Genomic DNA, 17,500 nt, shown 5'->3' with positions numbered 1-17,500 from the left:
TTCATTCGCTGAGCGAGTAACTACGTAGTAGAGACGTGTGTGAACCTAGCTTGATGCATTACATTACATTAGGGATGCAAATTATCGATTAATTCATTAAGCATTAGTTGATAGCCTTATTGATCGACTTACAATTAATTGATAAGCGGCATTTTCCCCCCGAAATATTTCTGGAAAAAAAACCACTAAATCTGAAATGTTTTATTCAAAATTCAGGTAAAATACCACATTTAAATGAATTCTATTTCAATTCTTTAATCCAAAGGTGATTTAAATATTGCCACTATTCACACCCCTCTTCACAGTTCACATACACTCTTCACATGCCCATTTCACCTGGGTCTCTTGTCAGTTGAATTGTCGATTAATTGCGATTAATGTTTTTTAATCGATTAACACATTGATTAATCGTTTGCATCCCTACATTACATATTACCAGGGCTCTACATTGACACCAGCCAGCAGGCCAAATGCAGCTGGTTAAATTTCAGTTTGGCTGGTAGAAAAGACCACCTTACTAACTAGCCACTTTGACCCACTAGTGAGTGTGTGTTTGGCTATTGAAATTAACATCTACTAGCCTTATTAGCTAGTGATGAACAAAGAGCCCTGAGTATTATATTATATATATATATATATAATATATATATTATGATATTGCATTGGACAGACACTTTTTAACCAAAGCAACTTACAGTTATTTACAGGGTATTGGTTACAGTCCCTGGAGCAGTGTGGGGTTAGGTGCCTTGGTACAGGGTATTGGTTACAGTCCCTGGAGCAATGTGGGGTCAGGTGCCTTGGTACAGGGTATTGGTTACAGTCCCTGGAGCAATGTGGGGATAGGTGCCATGGTTACAGTCCCTGGAGCAGTGTGGGGTTAGGTGCCTTGCTACAGGGTATTGGTTACAGGCCCTGGAGCAGTGTGGGGATAGGTGCCTTGGTACAGGGTATTGGTTACAGTCCCTGGAGCAATGTGGGGATAGGTGCCTTGGTACAGGGTATTGGTTACAGTCCCTGGAGCAATTTGGGGTTAGGAGCCTTGGTACAGGGTATTGGTTACAGTCCCTGGATCAGTGTGGGATTAGGTGCCTTGGTACAGGGTATTGGTTACAGTCCCTGGAGCAGTGTGGGGTTAGGTGCCTTGGTACAGGGTATTGGTTACAGTCCCTGGAGCAATGTGGGGATAGGTGCCTTGGTACAGGGTATTGGTTACAGTCCCTGGAGCAATTTGGGGTTAGGAGCCTTGGTACAGGGTATTGGTTACAGTCCCTGGAGCAATGTGGGGTTAGGTGCCTTGGTACAGGGTATTGGTTACAGTTCCTGGAGTAGTGTGGGGCTAGATGCCTTGGTACAGGGTATTGGTTACAGTCCCTGGAGCAGTGTGGGGTCAGGTGCCTTGGTACAGGGTATTGGTTACAGTCCCTGGAGCAGTGTGGGGTTAGGTGCCTTGGTACAGGGTATTGGTTACAGTCCCTGGAGCAATGTGGGGTCAGGTGCCTTGGTACAGGGTATTGGTTACAGTCCCCTGGAGCAGTGTGGGGTTAGGTGCCTTGGTACAGGGTATTGGTTACAGTCCCTGGAGCAGTGTGGGGTTAGGTGCCTTGCTCAAGGGCACTAAGCCATGGAGTGCGGTAGGGAGTGAGAGGGTGGGATTCGAACCTGTAACCTTGATGATCTAAAGCCCTTGTCCTTAACCACTTGGCCACGGCTGCTACTGCCGTGCGGCTATATATAAGATATACTGTGAGGAAAATTGGTTTTGTGTTTGTCTATTGTCTTTTTGTTTTTGTAACTGATCTATCTATCTGTCTGTCTATCTATCTGTCCGTCTATCTATTTGTCTGTCTGTCTGTCTGTCTGTCTGTCTATCAGTGGCTGCCAAGAGGCACCCAGACTCACCTGAGACTCCGGGGGCCCCCCTACCTGTCGAGGCCCCCGCGCCCACCCCAGCCTCCTCCGAGGCCCCAACCCCCGCCTCTTCTGATGCCCCCCCTGCCCCCCCGGCCGACTCTCCTGCCCCCCCCTCCCCCAGGAAGGGCATCAGCCAGTACCTCTCCTACCACCGACCCAGCGTACAGGTCTGATACGCTTGTACTATTTATTTACACACTTACTTTTTATTGATGTTCTTTTATTGATTTTTAACCTTTTACCACTTTTATGATTGTCATTCTTTTTTGTTATTAAATGTGTCACGATTTTGTGTTAACATTCTGCTGCTTATGCATGAGAAGCTCAGTGAGTAGCGTTGTGGATATACTATGGAGTAGGGCTGCACGATTATGGAAAAAATCACGATTATTTTGGTCAAAATCATAATCACGATTATTAATCACGATTATTGATTTTTGCAGATTTTTTTGAAAATTATAACAAGATGAAATATAACCAAGAATGAATTACATACGGGATGAGCAAAATAAAATGAATTGTAATAATTATGTAAAGGCAATAGCATGAAACTTAAGTGGACAGATTTCAGGCCAGAAACACCAGCCTGTCAGTATGTTCTGGCTTCAAGGACGCTCTGAAAAGTAGGTCACTATTGCCACGATTAAATCACGATTAAAATCACGAGTTCGATTTCACTATGTTATCACGATTTGATTATTTTTTGATTAATTGTGCAGCCCTACTATGTGCGTGCGTGCGTGCGTGTGCGTGCGTGTGCGTGTGCGTGTGTGTGTGTGTGTGTGCGTGCGTGTGTGTGTTCTAGAGTTTTGTGGGCAGCTACTTTGCCCCCCTGGTGCCCAAGTTCCGCCCGGACGCTCAGAGTGCTGCCATAGCAACGGCTGAGAAGGAGAAATCCAAGATGGCCGCCGCAGATCAGGCTGCTGTCGCCACGGAGACGCCAGAGAAGAGTCCAGAAGAGAAGGAGGCGGAAGCCAAAGCAAAAAGACTACTGACACAGAGGGAACGAGTTAGTATTGATATAATATAATATACTATAATTTAATATAATATAATATAACAGCAGAGGAGAAGGAGGCAGAAGCCAAAGCACAAAGACTACTCACCCAGAGGGAACGAGTTACAGTGCCCTCCATTATTATTGGCACCCCTGGTTGAGATGTGTTTTTTAGCTTCCAATTATTATTATTTTTCTCTAAATAATATGGGACCTTAATGGAAAAAAAGAGAAAAATCCAACCTTCAATACAAGTGCATTTATTCAGTGGGGAAAAAATCCCACATAAAGAAATAATTATTTGACATCAAATAATGTGTCACAATTATTAGCACCCCTGTTGTTAATATTTTGTACAACCCCCTTTTGCCAACAAAACAGCACCTAATCTTCTCCTATAATGTTTCACAAGATGGGAAAAGACAGAAAGAGGGATCTTCAGCCATTCCTCTTTGCAGAATCTCTCTAAATCATCCAGAGACCTGGGTCCTCTCCTCTGTACTCTCCTCTTCAGCTCACCCCACAGGTTCTCAATGGGGTTGAGGTCTGGGGACTGAGATGGCCATGGGAGGAGCTTGATTTTGTGTCTGGTTAACCATTTCTGTGTAGATTTGGCCATATGTTTAGGGTCATTGTCTTGCTGAAAGACCCAGTGACGACCCATCTTCAGCTTTTGGGCAGAGGGCAACAGATTTTGATTTAAAATGTCCTGGTATTTCAAAGCATTCATGATGCCATGCACCCTAACAAGCTTCCCAGGGCCTTTGGAAGCGAAACAGCCCCACAGCATCACTGACCCACCCCCATACTTCACAGTGGGTATGAGCTGCTTTTCAGCATGCGCATCTTTCGTGACACGCCAGACCCACTTAGAGTGTTTGTTGCCAAAAGGCTCAATCTTGGTCTCATCTGACCAAAGCACACGGTCCCAGTTGAAGCCCCAATACCGCTTGGCGAACTCCAGACGTTTGCGTTTATGATTGTGGGTGAGGAAAGGTTTTCTCCGTGCATGCCTCCCAAACAGCTTGTTGGCGTGTAGACAGCGCCTGATGGTTGATTTGGAGACTTTGTGACCCCAGGATGCTACCATTTGTTGTAATTCTGTAACAGTGAGCTTTGGGTCTTGTTTACCACTGTTCCAGTTGTTTTGAACTTCTTAATTATTCCTCTCACAGTAGATATGGGCAGCTGCAGTTGAGTGGCAATCTTCTTGTAGCCTCTGCCTGACCTGTGAAGGTCGACGCACATCTGCCTCACTTGTATGCTGTGTTCCTTTGTCTTTCCCATGTTTAAGAGTGGATAAGAGAAATGGCCTCGGTGTCACGTCATATTTATACCCCAGGGAAACAGGAAGTGATGAATTACTAATTAAATGTTCCTACATTCTCTGGTAAACTTTGTAAACTACTGTAGAAATGACAGAAATGCTTCAATTATATTTATTTCCTGGGAATTGTTAAGGGTGCCAATAATTGTGGAACAGGTGATTTAATGAAAAATAATTATTTTTTAGTCAGGGATTTTTTTATTTTCCTACAATTCATTTGAGTTGAAGGCTACATTTTCCTAAAATTTTCAGTGTGACAGTATTCTTCTGCAATAAACACTGAATTTATTTTAAGGCTTTTAACACATCTCAACCAGGGGTGCCAATAATTATGGAGGGCACTGTAGTATGGATATAATATAATATAATATAATATAGTATAATATAATATAATATAATATAATATAATATAATATAATACAACATAATATAATATAACAGCAGAGGAGAAGGAGGCAGAAGCCAAAGCACAAAGACTACTCACCCAGAGGGAACGAGTTAGTATGGATATAATATAATATAATATAATATAATATAATATAATATAATATAATATAATATAATATACTATACTATAATTTAATATAATATTATATAATATAATTGAATATAATATAATATAATATAATATAATATAATTGAATATAATATAATATAATATAATATAATATAATATAATATAATATAACATAATATAATATAATATAATATAATTTAATATAATATAATATACACTACCGTTCAAAAGTTTGGGGTCACCTTCATTTTCCCAGTTATTTGTTTGCAATTCAAGTTGCAAACATCTTTTGAATAGCTTGAAATGGAATAATGGAAATTACTGAACAGCCACAGGTGAAAAAAGGTTTGATTACCCATAAAATTGGTTAAACTGGACAGAAGAGTGAAATCTAACCAAGCTTTTTCACCCATTTATTACATAGAAATACGTGTTTTAGTCAATTTTTCTACAGATATTTCTTTGGTTTATCAGAGAATTCATGGCACTATTGAAAAGCTCAGTATCTGCCCTTTCCAATGGTAGGTGTATGACATGTTGACATTGTTGAGTTGCCACCTCGTCCACAAATTCAAGTCAAAGTAGCGGCATGATTTTCTAGCCGTCAGAATGAGCCTACTTATGAATGCACGATCCATTGTCTCAGCGATGTTTTAGTGTGCAAACCAGTGCCATACATCGTTGGAAAGTGTAGATTCTCCTCTTTCAAATTATGTGCATATCATCCGGCATTGTATGAATTGACAGGAGCAGACATCAACTTTTGCATGCATGGGGCTCATAGAACTCACGGGCAATTCTGGACCTCATCTCATCCAAGGAATGAATCTGTAGAACCACAACTGGCTATTATTAATGCCAAAGGAGTCTGCACTTTGATTAGTACACCAGACTAGACACTACCTTAGTAAAGGTACACTTTGATTAGTCAAAAGTTAGTGATACATTTTGGTTTGTCTATACAAGTAAATCCATTCAACATTTACTTTTTCCAATATCAAATTTCTTATTTGTTGCATGCATTATTTTCAAGGAACAATTACTGTATACACTGATTTTATACCAGAACTGAAATTGAAAAGGAATAAGCTTAACTGTCAGAAAGAGGCATTGTGGGAGGAAAATGTGGTGAACCCAAACTTTTGACCGGTAGTGTATATATACTACATATGTATATAACTAATAGCTGAGGAGGAGGCGGAAACCAAAGCACAAAGACTGCTGACCCAGAGGGAACGAGTTTATATTGATATCTACATTAATAATATAATATCATATCATATACATATTTATATACCACTACAGCTGAGGAAAAGGAGGCCAAGGCACAGAGACTACTGACACAGAAGGAACAAGTTAGTTATAATAACTACATTAATAATGTAATATATAGTATATACTATATGCAGTATGTACCGGTATATAACTACAGCAGAGGAGTGCCTTGGCAGTTAAAGCCGCGGGAACATTTAGCAAACGTTCCATGAGAGAGTGGCGAGTAGGCTAGCAAGCGAGAAGCTAGTAACTAGTGACATGTGTGAATGACGCGTAGCATAAGTATTATAACTATAGACTTGGGATCATAACTAGGCCCAGAGAGTACTGGCACAGAGAGAAGGAGTAAATCTGAATATCTACCACAATATGAAGGCGGCCCTAACTATGGACAAGGCTCCTGGTTGGACAGTGTGGTCTCTGACTATGGTCAAGGCTCCTGGTTGGACAGTGTGGTCTCTGTCAAGGCTCCTGATTGGACAGTGTGGTCTCTGACTATGGACAAGGCTCCTGATTGGACAGTGTGGTCTCTGACTATGGTCAAGGCTCCTGGTTGGACAGTGTGGTCTCTGTCAAGGCTCCTGGTTGGATAGTGTGGTCTCTGACTATGGTCAAGAGTCCTGATTGGACAGTGTGGTCTCTGACTATGGTCAAGGCTCCTGATTGGAGAATAGAGACCATACTGCCCAACCAGGAGCCTTGATAGGGACCATAGAGCTTGAAAGTGACGTCACTTCCCCAGATTTCATGGGACCTCAACTGCGTTTTTAGCCGAAAATTGTAGCATGTAATCCAATGGCAGTATTAAAATGATATTTCGATCCCCTCCGAGTTGCGCCACGACATGTTTCTCTGCTGCTCATGTGTGTTTGTTTGTTTGTTGTTTGTTTGTGTTTACTGTAGATCATCGCGCGTGCGAGCGTGGACAACAGGACGCGGGCGCTGGTCAACGCCCTTCAGAAGGTCACAGAGGTCAAGGTGACGACCAGCAGAGTGGAGGACCTCAGCTACCACCTCATGGAATTCCCAGAGACCAGAGGGGTCGCCATCAAGGTGTGTGTGTGTGTGTGTGTGTGTGTGTGTGTGTGTGTGTGTGTGTGTGTGTGTGTGTGTGTGTGTGTGTGTGTGTGTGTGTGTGTGTGTGTGTGTGTGTGTACCTCAGCTACCACCTCATGGAATTCCCAGAGACCAGAGGGGTCGCCATCAAGGTGTGTGTGTGTGTGTGTGTGTGTGTGTGTGTGTGTGTGTGTGTGTGTGTGTGTGTGTGTGTGTGTGTGTGTGTGTACCTCAGCTACCACCTCATGGAATTCCCAGAGACCAGAGGAGTCGCCATGAAGATCTGAGGCTCTGCACCCTAACCTGCAGACACACACACACACACACACACACACACACACACACACACACACACACACACACACACACACACACACACACACACACACACACACACACACACACACACACACACATATGGTCATAACCACACACACACACATGGACATAACCACACACACACACACACACACACACACACACACACATATGGTCATAACCACACACACACACATGGACATAACCACACACACACACACACACACACACACACACACACACACACACACACACACACACACACACACACACTAATACCCCCCCCCTCTCCCTTGCTACAGGAGCGTGTGATCCCGTGTCTGTTGAAGCTTCGCCAGGCGTCAGACCCAGATCTCCACACACACACACACACACACACACACACACACACACACACACACACACACACACACACACACTCTAATACTCCCCCCCTTCTCTCTCCCTGTATAGGAGCGTGTGATCCCGTGTCAGACCCAGACTTCCACACACACACACACACACACACACACACACACACACACACACTCTCTAATACTCTCTCCCCTTCTCTCTCTCCCCCTGTACAGGAGCGTGTGATCCCGTGTCTGTTGAAGCTTCGCCAGGCGTCAGATCCAGACCTACACACACACACACACACACTCACACACACACACACACTCACACTGTAATACTCTCCCCTTCCCTCTCCCCCTGTTTAGGAGCGTGTGATCCCGTGCCTGCTAAAGCTTCGCCAGGCATCAGACCCAGATCTGCACACACACACACACACACACACACACACACACACTCACACACACACACACACACACACTCACACACACTCTCTAATACTCTCCCCTTCTCTCTCTCCCCCTGTTTAGGAGCGTGTGATCCCCTGCCTGTTGAAGCTTCGCCAGGCGTCAGATCCAGATCTGCAGGCCGCCGTGCGTCAGGCCCTGGCTATCGTGGGCTACACGGACCCCCCCAGGGGGAGGGGCATACGGGTACTCAGTATAGACGGAGGAGGCACCAGGTGATAACACACACACACACACACACACACACATTATGTCTTGTTTCCATAGGGGTGTGTATAATGTGTGTGTGTGTATGTCTAGTTTCTGTACGGGTCTGGTGGCTCTGCAGACTGTGTGTGTGTACAATGTGTGTGTGTGTGTGTGTGTGTGTGTGTGTGTGTGTGTGTGTGTGTGTGTGTGTGTGTGTGTGTGTGTGTGTGTGTGTGTGTGTGTGTGTGTGTGTGTGTGTGTGTGTATAATATGTGTGTGTTGTTTCTCTCCTGTAGGGGTCTGGTGTGTCTGCAGACTTTGTGTGTATGCATAATGTGTGTATGTGTGTGTATAATGTGTGTGTGTGTGTGTGTGTGTGTATAATATGTGAGTGTGTATAATGTGTGTGTTTGTGTGTATAATGTGTGTGTGTTCTCTCCTGTAGGGGTCTGGTGTGTCTTCAGACTCTGCGTCGGCTGGAAGCTCTAACTGGGAAACCCATCCACCAGCTGTTCGACTATATATGTGGCGTTAGCACAGGTACACACACACACACACACACACACACACACACACACACACACACACACACACACACACACACACACACACACACACACACACACATACACATACACCAGAGGTCGCGTTAACCGACAAATGTCCGTCATTGACGGATTTTTTTGAAGGATGACGGAAAATTCTGAAGCCTGTCCGTCATTTTGACGGATCAATATTCAGCGTGATGATAAATAGGCTAAATCATACGTTTATAGGCCTACGCCTCTATCGAGTAGAGCAAATATGCATTTCAATTAGGCATAGTTATCAGCGCAGATAATGTCATGCTACTATCATTTGCCTTTCTCCCTCTCTCCCTGCTTGTCATACCATGCGCCGCAGCTGGGCTGTGCGGCTGGCTGCAGCAGAGCGCGCGCCTCTCCACTTGTTCCAAATAGGCCTAATGAATTAAAATAACTAAGACGTTGCCACCATAAACGTGTGACTTCGAATTTAAGATTCAGAACTATGTGTAGACCTAGGCCTACTACATTTACCGACTATCTGATTTTCTGCCAATGACGAAGTTGTCCCTCTATCGCCCTTAGTAGTTCATAACTCCTCGCTTGAAAACAAACTAGCCAGAACCTTCACTCAAAGGCAACGCAGGTCTAAAACGGCTTCAGGACATTAACTAATAAAAACAATGGATATTCAAGAGCCTAAGTATTACCAGGCAACGCAACTTACAACTTGGCAAACGTTGCCTGAAACCTTCTCTCATTTCGATAGCTGGTTCACCCATTATAGGCGATATATTTTTTATTCAGACAACTTTACCGCGCTCCCAGAGCCAACATATCAGCCGATGGGGCTACGTATTGAGAGGCTCCCTTTACCGTCGCTGATATTTTTCAACAAAGTTTTGCGAAATCTGGTCGTCTTCCTGTTGTAGGATTCAGTGCCTTTGTCGACTGCCTGGGCTAAGCCTTTCTGCTTCAAGACGGCTTTCCTTTCCATCGTGCATGTTAACCCATGTAACACTGCGCCTTTGTATTACAATCGGTGTATTAATCAGAGCAAAACGAGTGACTGACAGCTGTGGGATAAAGCCCTGCACGCGTCTTTTTAAAAAGTGCTTGTGGTGACCATAGCGCTGAATATTGAATCAGACGCGCGTCATGAGAGATATCTGCAGCTTTAGTGAGAGAGAAAGTGGACAGCAAAATTGAATCCATCCTCAAAGTTGGAGAATGAATGTCGAGTGAAAGGGGGTGTATTCACAGCGGTTTACTCTCAATTGGCCGCAATTGCGCATGTGTTGTTCCCGGTGCGGGGTCGCGACCCCCATATTGAGAAACGAGATGGAGAATTAAAAAAAATAGGCGATGACGGATTTTTTTCGACCCTGTCCGTCAAAATGACGGACTGTGAAAAAGTCTAGCGCAACCTCTGATCTACACCATCACAATACTGTTAATATAATCTACACCATCACAATACTGTTAATATAATCTACACCATCACAATACTGTACAGGAATAATCTACACCATCACAATACTGTTAATATAATCTACACCATCACAATACTGTTATTACAGGAATAATCTACACCATCACAATACTGTTATTATAATCTACACCATCACAATACAGTTATTACAGGAATAATCTACACCATCACAATACTGTTAATGTAATCTACACCATCACAATACTGTTAATATAATCTACACCATCACAATACTGTTAATATAATCTACACCATCACAATACTGTTATTATAATCTACACCATCACAATACTGTTAATATAATCTACACCATCACAATACTGTAATTATAATCTACACCATCACAATACTGTTATTATAATCTACACCATCACAATACTGTTATTATAATCTACACCATCACAATACTGTTATTATAATCTACACCATCACAATACTGTTATTACAGGAATAATCTACACCATCACAATACTGTTAATATAATCTACACCATCACAATACTGTTATTATAATCTACACCATCACAATACTGTTATTATAATCTACACCATCACAATACTGTAGCAGGAATAATCTACACCATCACAATACTGTACAGGAATAATCTACACCATCACAATACTGTAATTATAATCTACACCATCACAATACTGTAATTATAATCTACACCATCACAATACTGTTAATATAATCTACACCATCACAATACTGTAATTATAATCTACACCATCACAATACTGTTATTATAATCTACACCATCACAATACTGTTATTATAATCTACACCATCACAATACTGTTATTATAATCTACACCATCACAATACTGTTATTACAGGAATAATCTACACCATCACAATACTGTTAATATAATCTACACCATCACAATACTGTAATTATAATCTACACCATCACAATACTGTTATTATAATCTACACCATCACAATACTGTTATTATAATCTACACCATCACAATACTGTTATTATAATCTACACCATCACAATACTGTTATTATAATCTACACCATCACAATACTGTAATTATAATCTACACCATCACAATACTGTTATTATAATCTACACCATCACAATACTGTTATTATAATCTACACCATCACAATACTGTAATTATAATCTACACCATCACAATACTGTTATTATAATCTACACCATCACAATACTGTTATTATAATCTACACCATCACAATACTGTTAATATAATCTACACCATCACAATACTGTTATTATAATCTACACCATCACAATACTGTAATTATAATCTACACCATCACAATACAGGATTAATCTACACCATCACAATACTGTTATTATAATCTACACCATCACAATACAGGAATAATCTACACCATCACAATACAGTTATTACAGGAATAATCTACACCATCACAATACTGTTAATATAATCTACACCATCACAATACTGTTATTATAATCTACACCATCACAATACTGTTAATATAATCTACACCATCACAATACTGTACAGGAATAATCTACACCATCACAATACTGTTATTATAATCTACACCATCACAATACTGTTATTATAATCTACACCATCACAATACTGTACAGGAATAATCTACACCATCACAATACTGTACAGGAATAATCTATACCATCACAATACTGTTATTATAATCTACACCATCACAATACTGTTAATATAATCTACACCATCACAATACTGTACAGGAGTAATCTACACCATCACAATACTGTACAGGAATAATCTACACCATCACAATACTGTTATTATAATCTACACCATCACAATACTGTTATTATAATCTACACCATCACAATACTGTAATTATAATCTACACCATCACAATACTGTAATTATAATCTACACCATCACAATACTGTACAGGAATAATCTACACCATCACAATACTGTTATTATAATCTACACCATCACAATACTGTTATTATAATCTACACCATCACAATACTGTTAATATAATCTACACCATCACAATACAGGAGTAATCTACACCATCACAATACTGTACAGGAATAATCTACACCATCACAATACTGTAATTATAATCTACACCATCACAATACTGTACAGGAATAATCTACACCATCACAATACTGTTATTATAATCTACACCATCACAATACTGTTATTACAGGAATAATCTACACCATCACAATACTGTTAATATAATCTACACCATCACAATACTGTTAATATAATCTACACCATCACAATACTGTTAATATAATCTACACCATCACAATACTGTTATTATAATCTACACCATCACAATACTGTACAGGAATAATCTACACCATCACAATACTGTTAATATAATCTACACCATCACAATACAGGATTAATCTACACCATCACAATACTGTTATTATAATCTACACCATCACATTACAGTAATAATCTACACCATCACAATACTGTTAATACAGGAATAATCTACACCATCACAATACAGTTATTATAATCTACACCATCACAATACTGTTATTACAGGAATAATCTACACCATCACAATACTGTTATTATAATCTACACCATCACAATACTGTACAGGAATAATCTACACCATCACAATACTGTTAATATAATCTACACCATCACAATACTGTTATTATAATCTACACCATCACAATACTGTTATTACAGGAATAATCTACACCATCACAATACTGTTATTACAGGAATAATCTACACCATCACAATACTGTTAATATAATCTACACCATCACAATACTGTAATTATAATCTACACCATCACAATACTGTAATTATAATCTACACCATCACAATACTATTATTATAATCTACACCATCACAATACTGTTAATATAATCTACACCATCACAATACTGTTATTATAATCTACACCATCACAATACTGTTATTATAATCTACACCATCACAATACTGTTAATATAATCTACACCATCACAATACAGGAGTAATCTACACCATCACAATACTGTACAGGAGTAATCTACACCATCACAATACTGTACAGGAATAATCTACACCATCACAATACTGTTATTATAATCTACACCATCACAATACTGTTATTATAATCTACACCATCACAATACTGTTATTATAATCTACACCATCACAATACTGTTATTACAGGAATAATCTACACCATCACAATACTGTTATTATAATCTACACCATCACAATACTGTTATTACAGGAATAATCTACACCATCACAATACTGTTATTATAATCTACACCATCACAATACTGTACAGGAATAATCTACACCATCACAATACTGTTATTATAATCTACACCATCACAATACTGTTATTATAATCTACACCATCACAATACAGTTATTACAGGAATAATCTACACCATCACAATACTGTTATTACAGGAATAATCTACACCATCACAATACTGTTATTATAATCTACACCATCACAATACTGTAATTATAATCTACACCATCACAATACTGTAATTATAATCTACACCATCACAATAATGTTATTATAATCTACTCCATCACAATGCTGTTATTATAATCTACACCATCACAATACTGTTATTATAATCTACACCATCACAATACAGTTATTATAATCTACACCATCACAATACTGTTAATATAATATACACCATCACAATACAGGAATAATCTACACCATCACAATACTGTACAGGAATAATCTACACCATCACAATACTGTACAGGAATAATCTACACCATCACAATACTGTTATTATAATCTACACCATCACAATACTGTTATTATAATCTACACCATCACAATACTGTTAATATAATCTACACCATCACAATACTGTTATTACAGGAATAATCTACACCATCACAATACTGTTATTATAATCTACACCATCACAATACAGTTATTACAGGAATAATCTACACCATCACAATACTGTTAATATAATCTACACCATCACAATACAGTACAGGAATAATCTACACCATCACAATACTGTTAATATAATCTACACCATCACAATACTGTTAATATAATCTACACCATCACAATACTGTTATTACAGGAATAATCTACACCATCACAATACTGTTATTACAGGAATAATCTACACCATCACAATACTGTTAATATAATCTACACCAGGGGTGTCAAACATCCGGCCCGCGGGCCGCATCCGGCCCGCGGGAGGGTTCCATCCGGCCCGGATGTAAAAAAAAAAAAAAAAAAAAATTTTTTTTTTTTTTTTAACTTTTTTTTTTTTTTTTAATGAAATAACCGAAATGCGCAATTACGGCCGTCGGGGCAAAATCGAAACCTGCATGACATTAACCCAATGGTCCCTCTGTTACACTGTATATATGTAGTAAAGTGCACATCACACTTCTAATATAAATAGTGAATTTGTACTGTAACAGGCATTTCATAAAGCTCATATATTATAGACCTCATATATAGAGATAAAATGTTAATACTTCTTATTCGTATTGTATTGGTATTGGTTGTAATTAAATAATAAATATAATAGGATTTGTATTGGTTCCTATTAAGCTCAAACTGGAAACAGGATGTTAGAATGCGTGAAAATGCAGGAAATTACATATAAGAAATACAAACCCCCTGCCAAAATGAACTGTCCCATATTTAATTAATTGACGGTTGCCAATGAATGAATGAAGTCAAGGAAATTTTGCATAGGATTATCAGTATTGCATTGCTTTCTACATATTCAACACACTTAAAACGTGATAGTACTGAACACTAATCCACTGCTTTACGTTTTTTTTTTTTTTTTTGCGATGATGTTAGTAATGCGGCCCGCTTGAGGTCCACATGGGTTGTATGCGGCCCCCGGACCAAAATGAGTTTGACACCCCTGATCTACACCATCACAATACTGTAATTATAATCTACACCATCACAATACTGTTATTATAATCTACACCATCACAATACTGTTATTATAATCTACACCATCACAATACTGTTAATATAATCTACACCATCACAATACTGTTATTATAATCTACACCATCACAATACTGTTATTATAATCTACACCATCACAATACTGTTAATATAATCTACACCATCACAATACTGTACAGGAGTAATCTACACCATCACAATACTGTACAGGAATAATCTACACCATCACAATACTCTACAGCAATAATCTACACCATCATGATACTGTTATTATAATCTACACCATCACAATACTGTTAATATAATCTACACCATCACAATACTGTACAGGAGTAATCTACACCATCACAATACTGTACAGGAATAATCTACACCATCACAATACAGGATTAATCTACACCATCACAATACTGTTATTATAATCTACACCATCACAATACTGTTAATATAATCTACACCATCACAATACTGTACAGGAGTAATCTACACCATCACAATACTGTACAGGAATAATCTACACCATCACAATACTGTTATTATAATCTACACCATCACAATACTGTTATTATAATCTACACCATCACAATACTGTAAATATAATCTACACCATCACAATACTGTTATTACAGGAATAATCTACACCATCACAATACTGTTAATATAATCTACACCATCACAATACTGTTAATATAATCTACACCATCACAATACTGTTATTACAGGAATAATCTACACCATCACAATACTGTTATTATAATCTACACCATCACAATACTGTTATTATAATCTACACCATCACAATACTGTAATTATAATCTACACCATCACAATACTGTACAGGAATAATCTACACCATCACAATACTGTAATTATAATCTACACCATCACAATACTGTTATTATAATCTACACCATCACAATACTGTTAATATAATCTACACCATCACAATACAGGAGTAATCTACACCATCACAATACTGTACAGGAATAATCTACACCATCACAATACTGTAATTATAATCTACACCATCACAATACTGTTATTATAATCTACACCATCACAATACTGTACAGGAATAATCTACACCATCACAATACTGTTATTATAATCTACACCATCACAATACTGTAATTATAATCTACACCATCACAATACTGTTAATATAATCTACACCATCACAATACTGTTAATATAATCTACACCATCACAATACTGTTAATATAATCTACACCATCACAATACTGTTAATATAATCTACACCATCACAATACTGTAACAGGAATAATCTACACCATCACAATACTGTTAATATAATCTACACCATCACAATACAGGAGTAATCTACACCATCACAATACTGTTATTATAATCTACACCATCACAATACAGGAATAATCTACACCATCACAATACTGTTATTATAATCTACACCATCACAATACAGTTATTATAATCTACACCATCACAATACTGTTATTACAGGAATAATCTACACCATCACAATACTGTTATTATAATCTACACCATCACAATACTGTACAGGAATAATCTACACCATCACAATACTGTTAATATAATCTACACCATCACAATACTGTTATTATAATCTACACCATCACAATACTGTTATTATAATCTACACCATCACAATACTGTTATTACAGGAATAATCTACACCATCACAATACTGTTATTACAGGAATAATCTACACCATCACAATACTGTTATTATAATCTACACCATCACAATACTGTTATTATAATCTACACCATCACAATACTGTAATTATAATCTACACCATCACAATACTGTTATTATAATCTACACCATCACAATACTGTTAATATAATCTACACCATCACAATACTGTTATTATAATCTACACCATCACAATACTGTTATTATAATCTACACCATCACAATACTGATAATATAATCTACACCATCACAATACAGGAATAATATACACCATCACAATACTGTACAGGAATAATCTACACCATCACAATACTGTACAGCAATAATCTACACCATCATGATACTGTTAATATAATCTACACCATCACAATACTGTTATTATAATCTACACCATCACAATACTGTTATTATAATCTACACCATCACAATACTGTTATTACAGGAATAATCTACACCATCACAATACTGTTAT

At 38.4% G+C, this 17,500-nt stretch overlaps 1 protein-coding gene across 1 annotated transcript in view; it reads left to right on the top strand.

Annotated features, from left to right (window-relative positions):
- pnpla8 (patatin-like phospholipase domain containing 8) overlaps positions 1-17,500 on the top strand; it is a 62,777-nt gene that overhangs the window by 16,073 nt on the left and 29,204 nt on the right. Inside the window, exons 4-8 of the mRNA XM_063217663.1 lie at positions 1,876-2,081; positions 2,720-2,923; positions 6,934-7,083; positions 8,268-8,419; positions 8,839-8,933. Of these exons, the coding sequence (XP_063073733.1) occupies positions 1,876-2,081; positions 2,720-2,923; positions 6,934-7,083; positions 8,268-8,419; positions 8,839-8,933 (807 nt within the window). The remainder of the gene's footprint in view (positions 1-1,875; positions 2,082-2,719; positions 2,924-6,933; positions 7,084-8,267; positions 8,420-8,838; positions 8,934-17,500) is intronic.

This window comes from Engraulis encrasicolus, chromosome 15 (genome assembly GCF_034702125.1).
Source record: "Engraulis encrasicolus isolate BLACKSEA-1 chromosome 15, IST_EnEncr_1.0, whole genome shotgun sequence".
NCBI lineage: Eukaryota > Metazoa > Chordata > Actinopteri > Clupeiformes > Engraulidae > Engraulis > Engraulis encrasicolus.
This window is presented reverse-complemented; position numbering and strand designations above follow the sequence as displayed.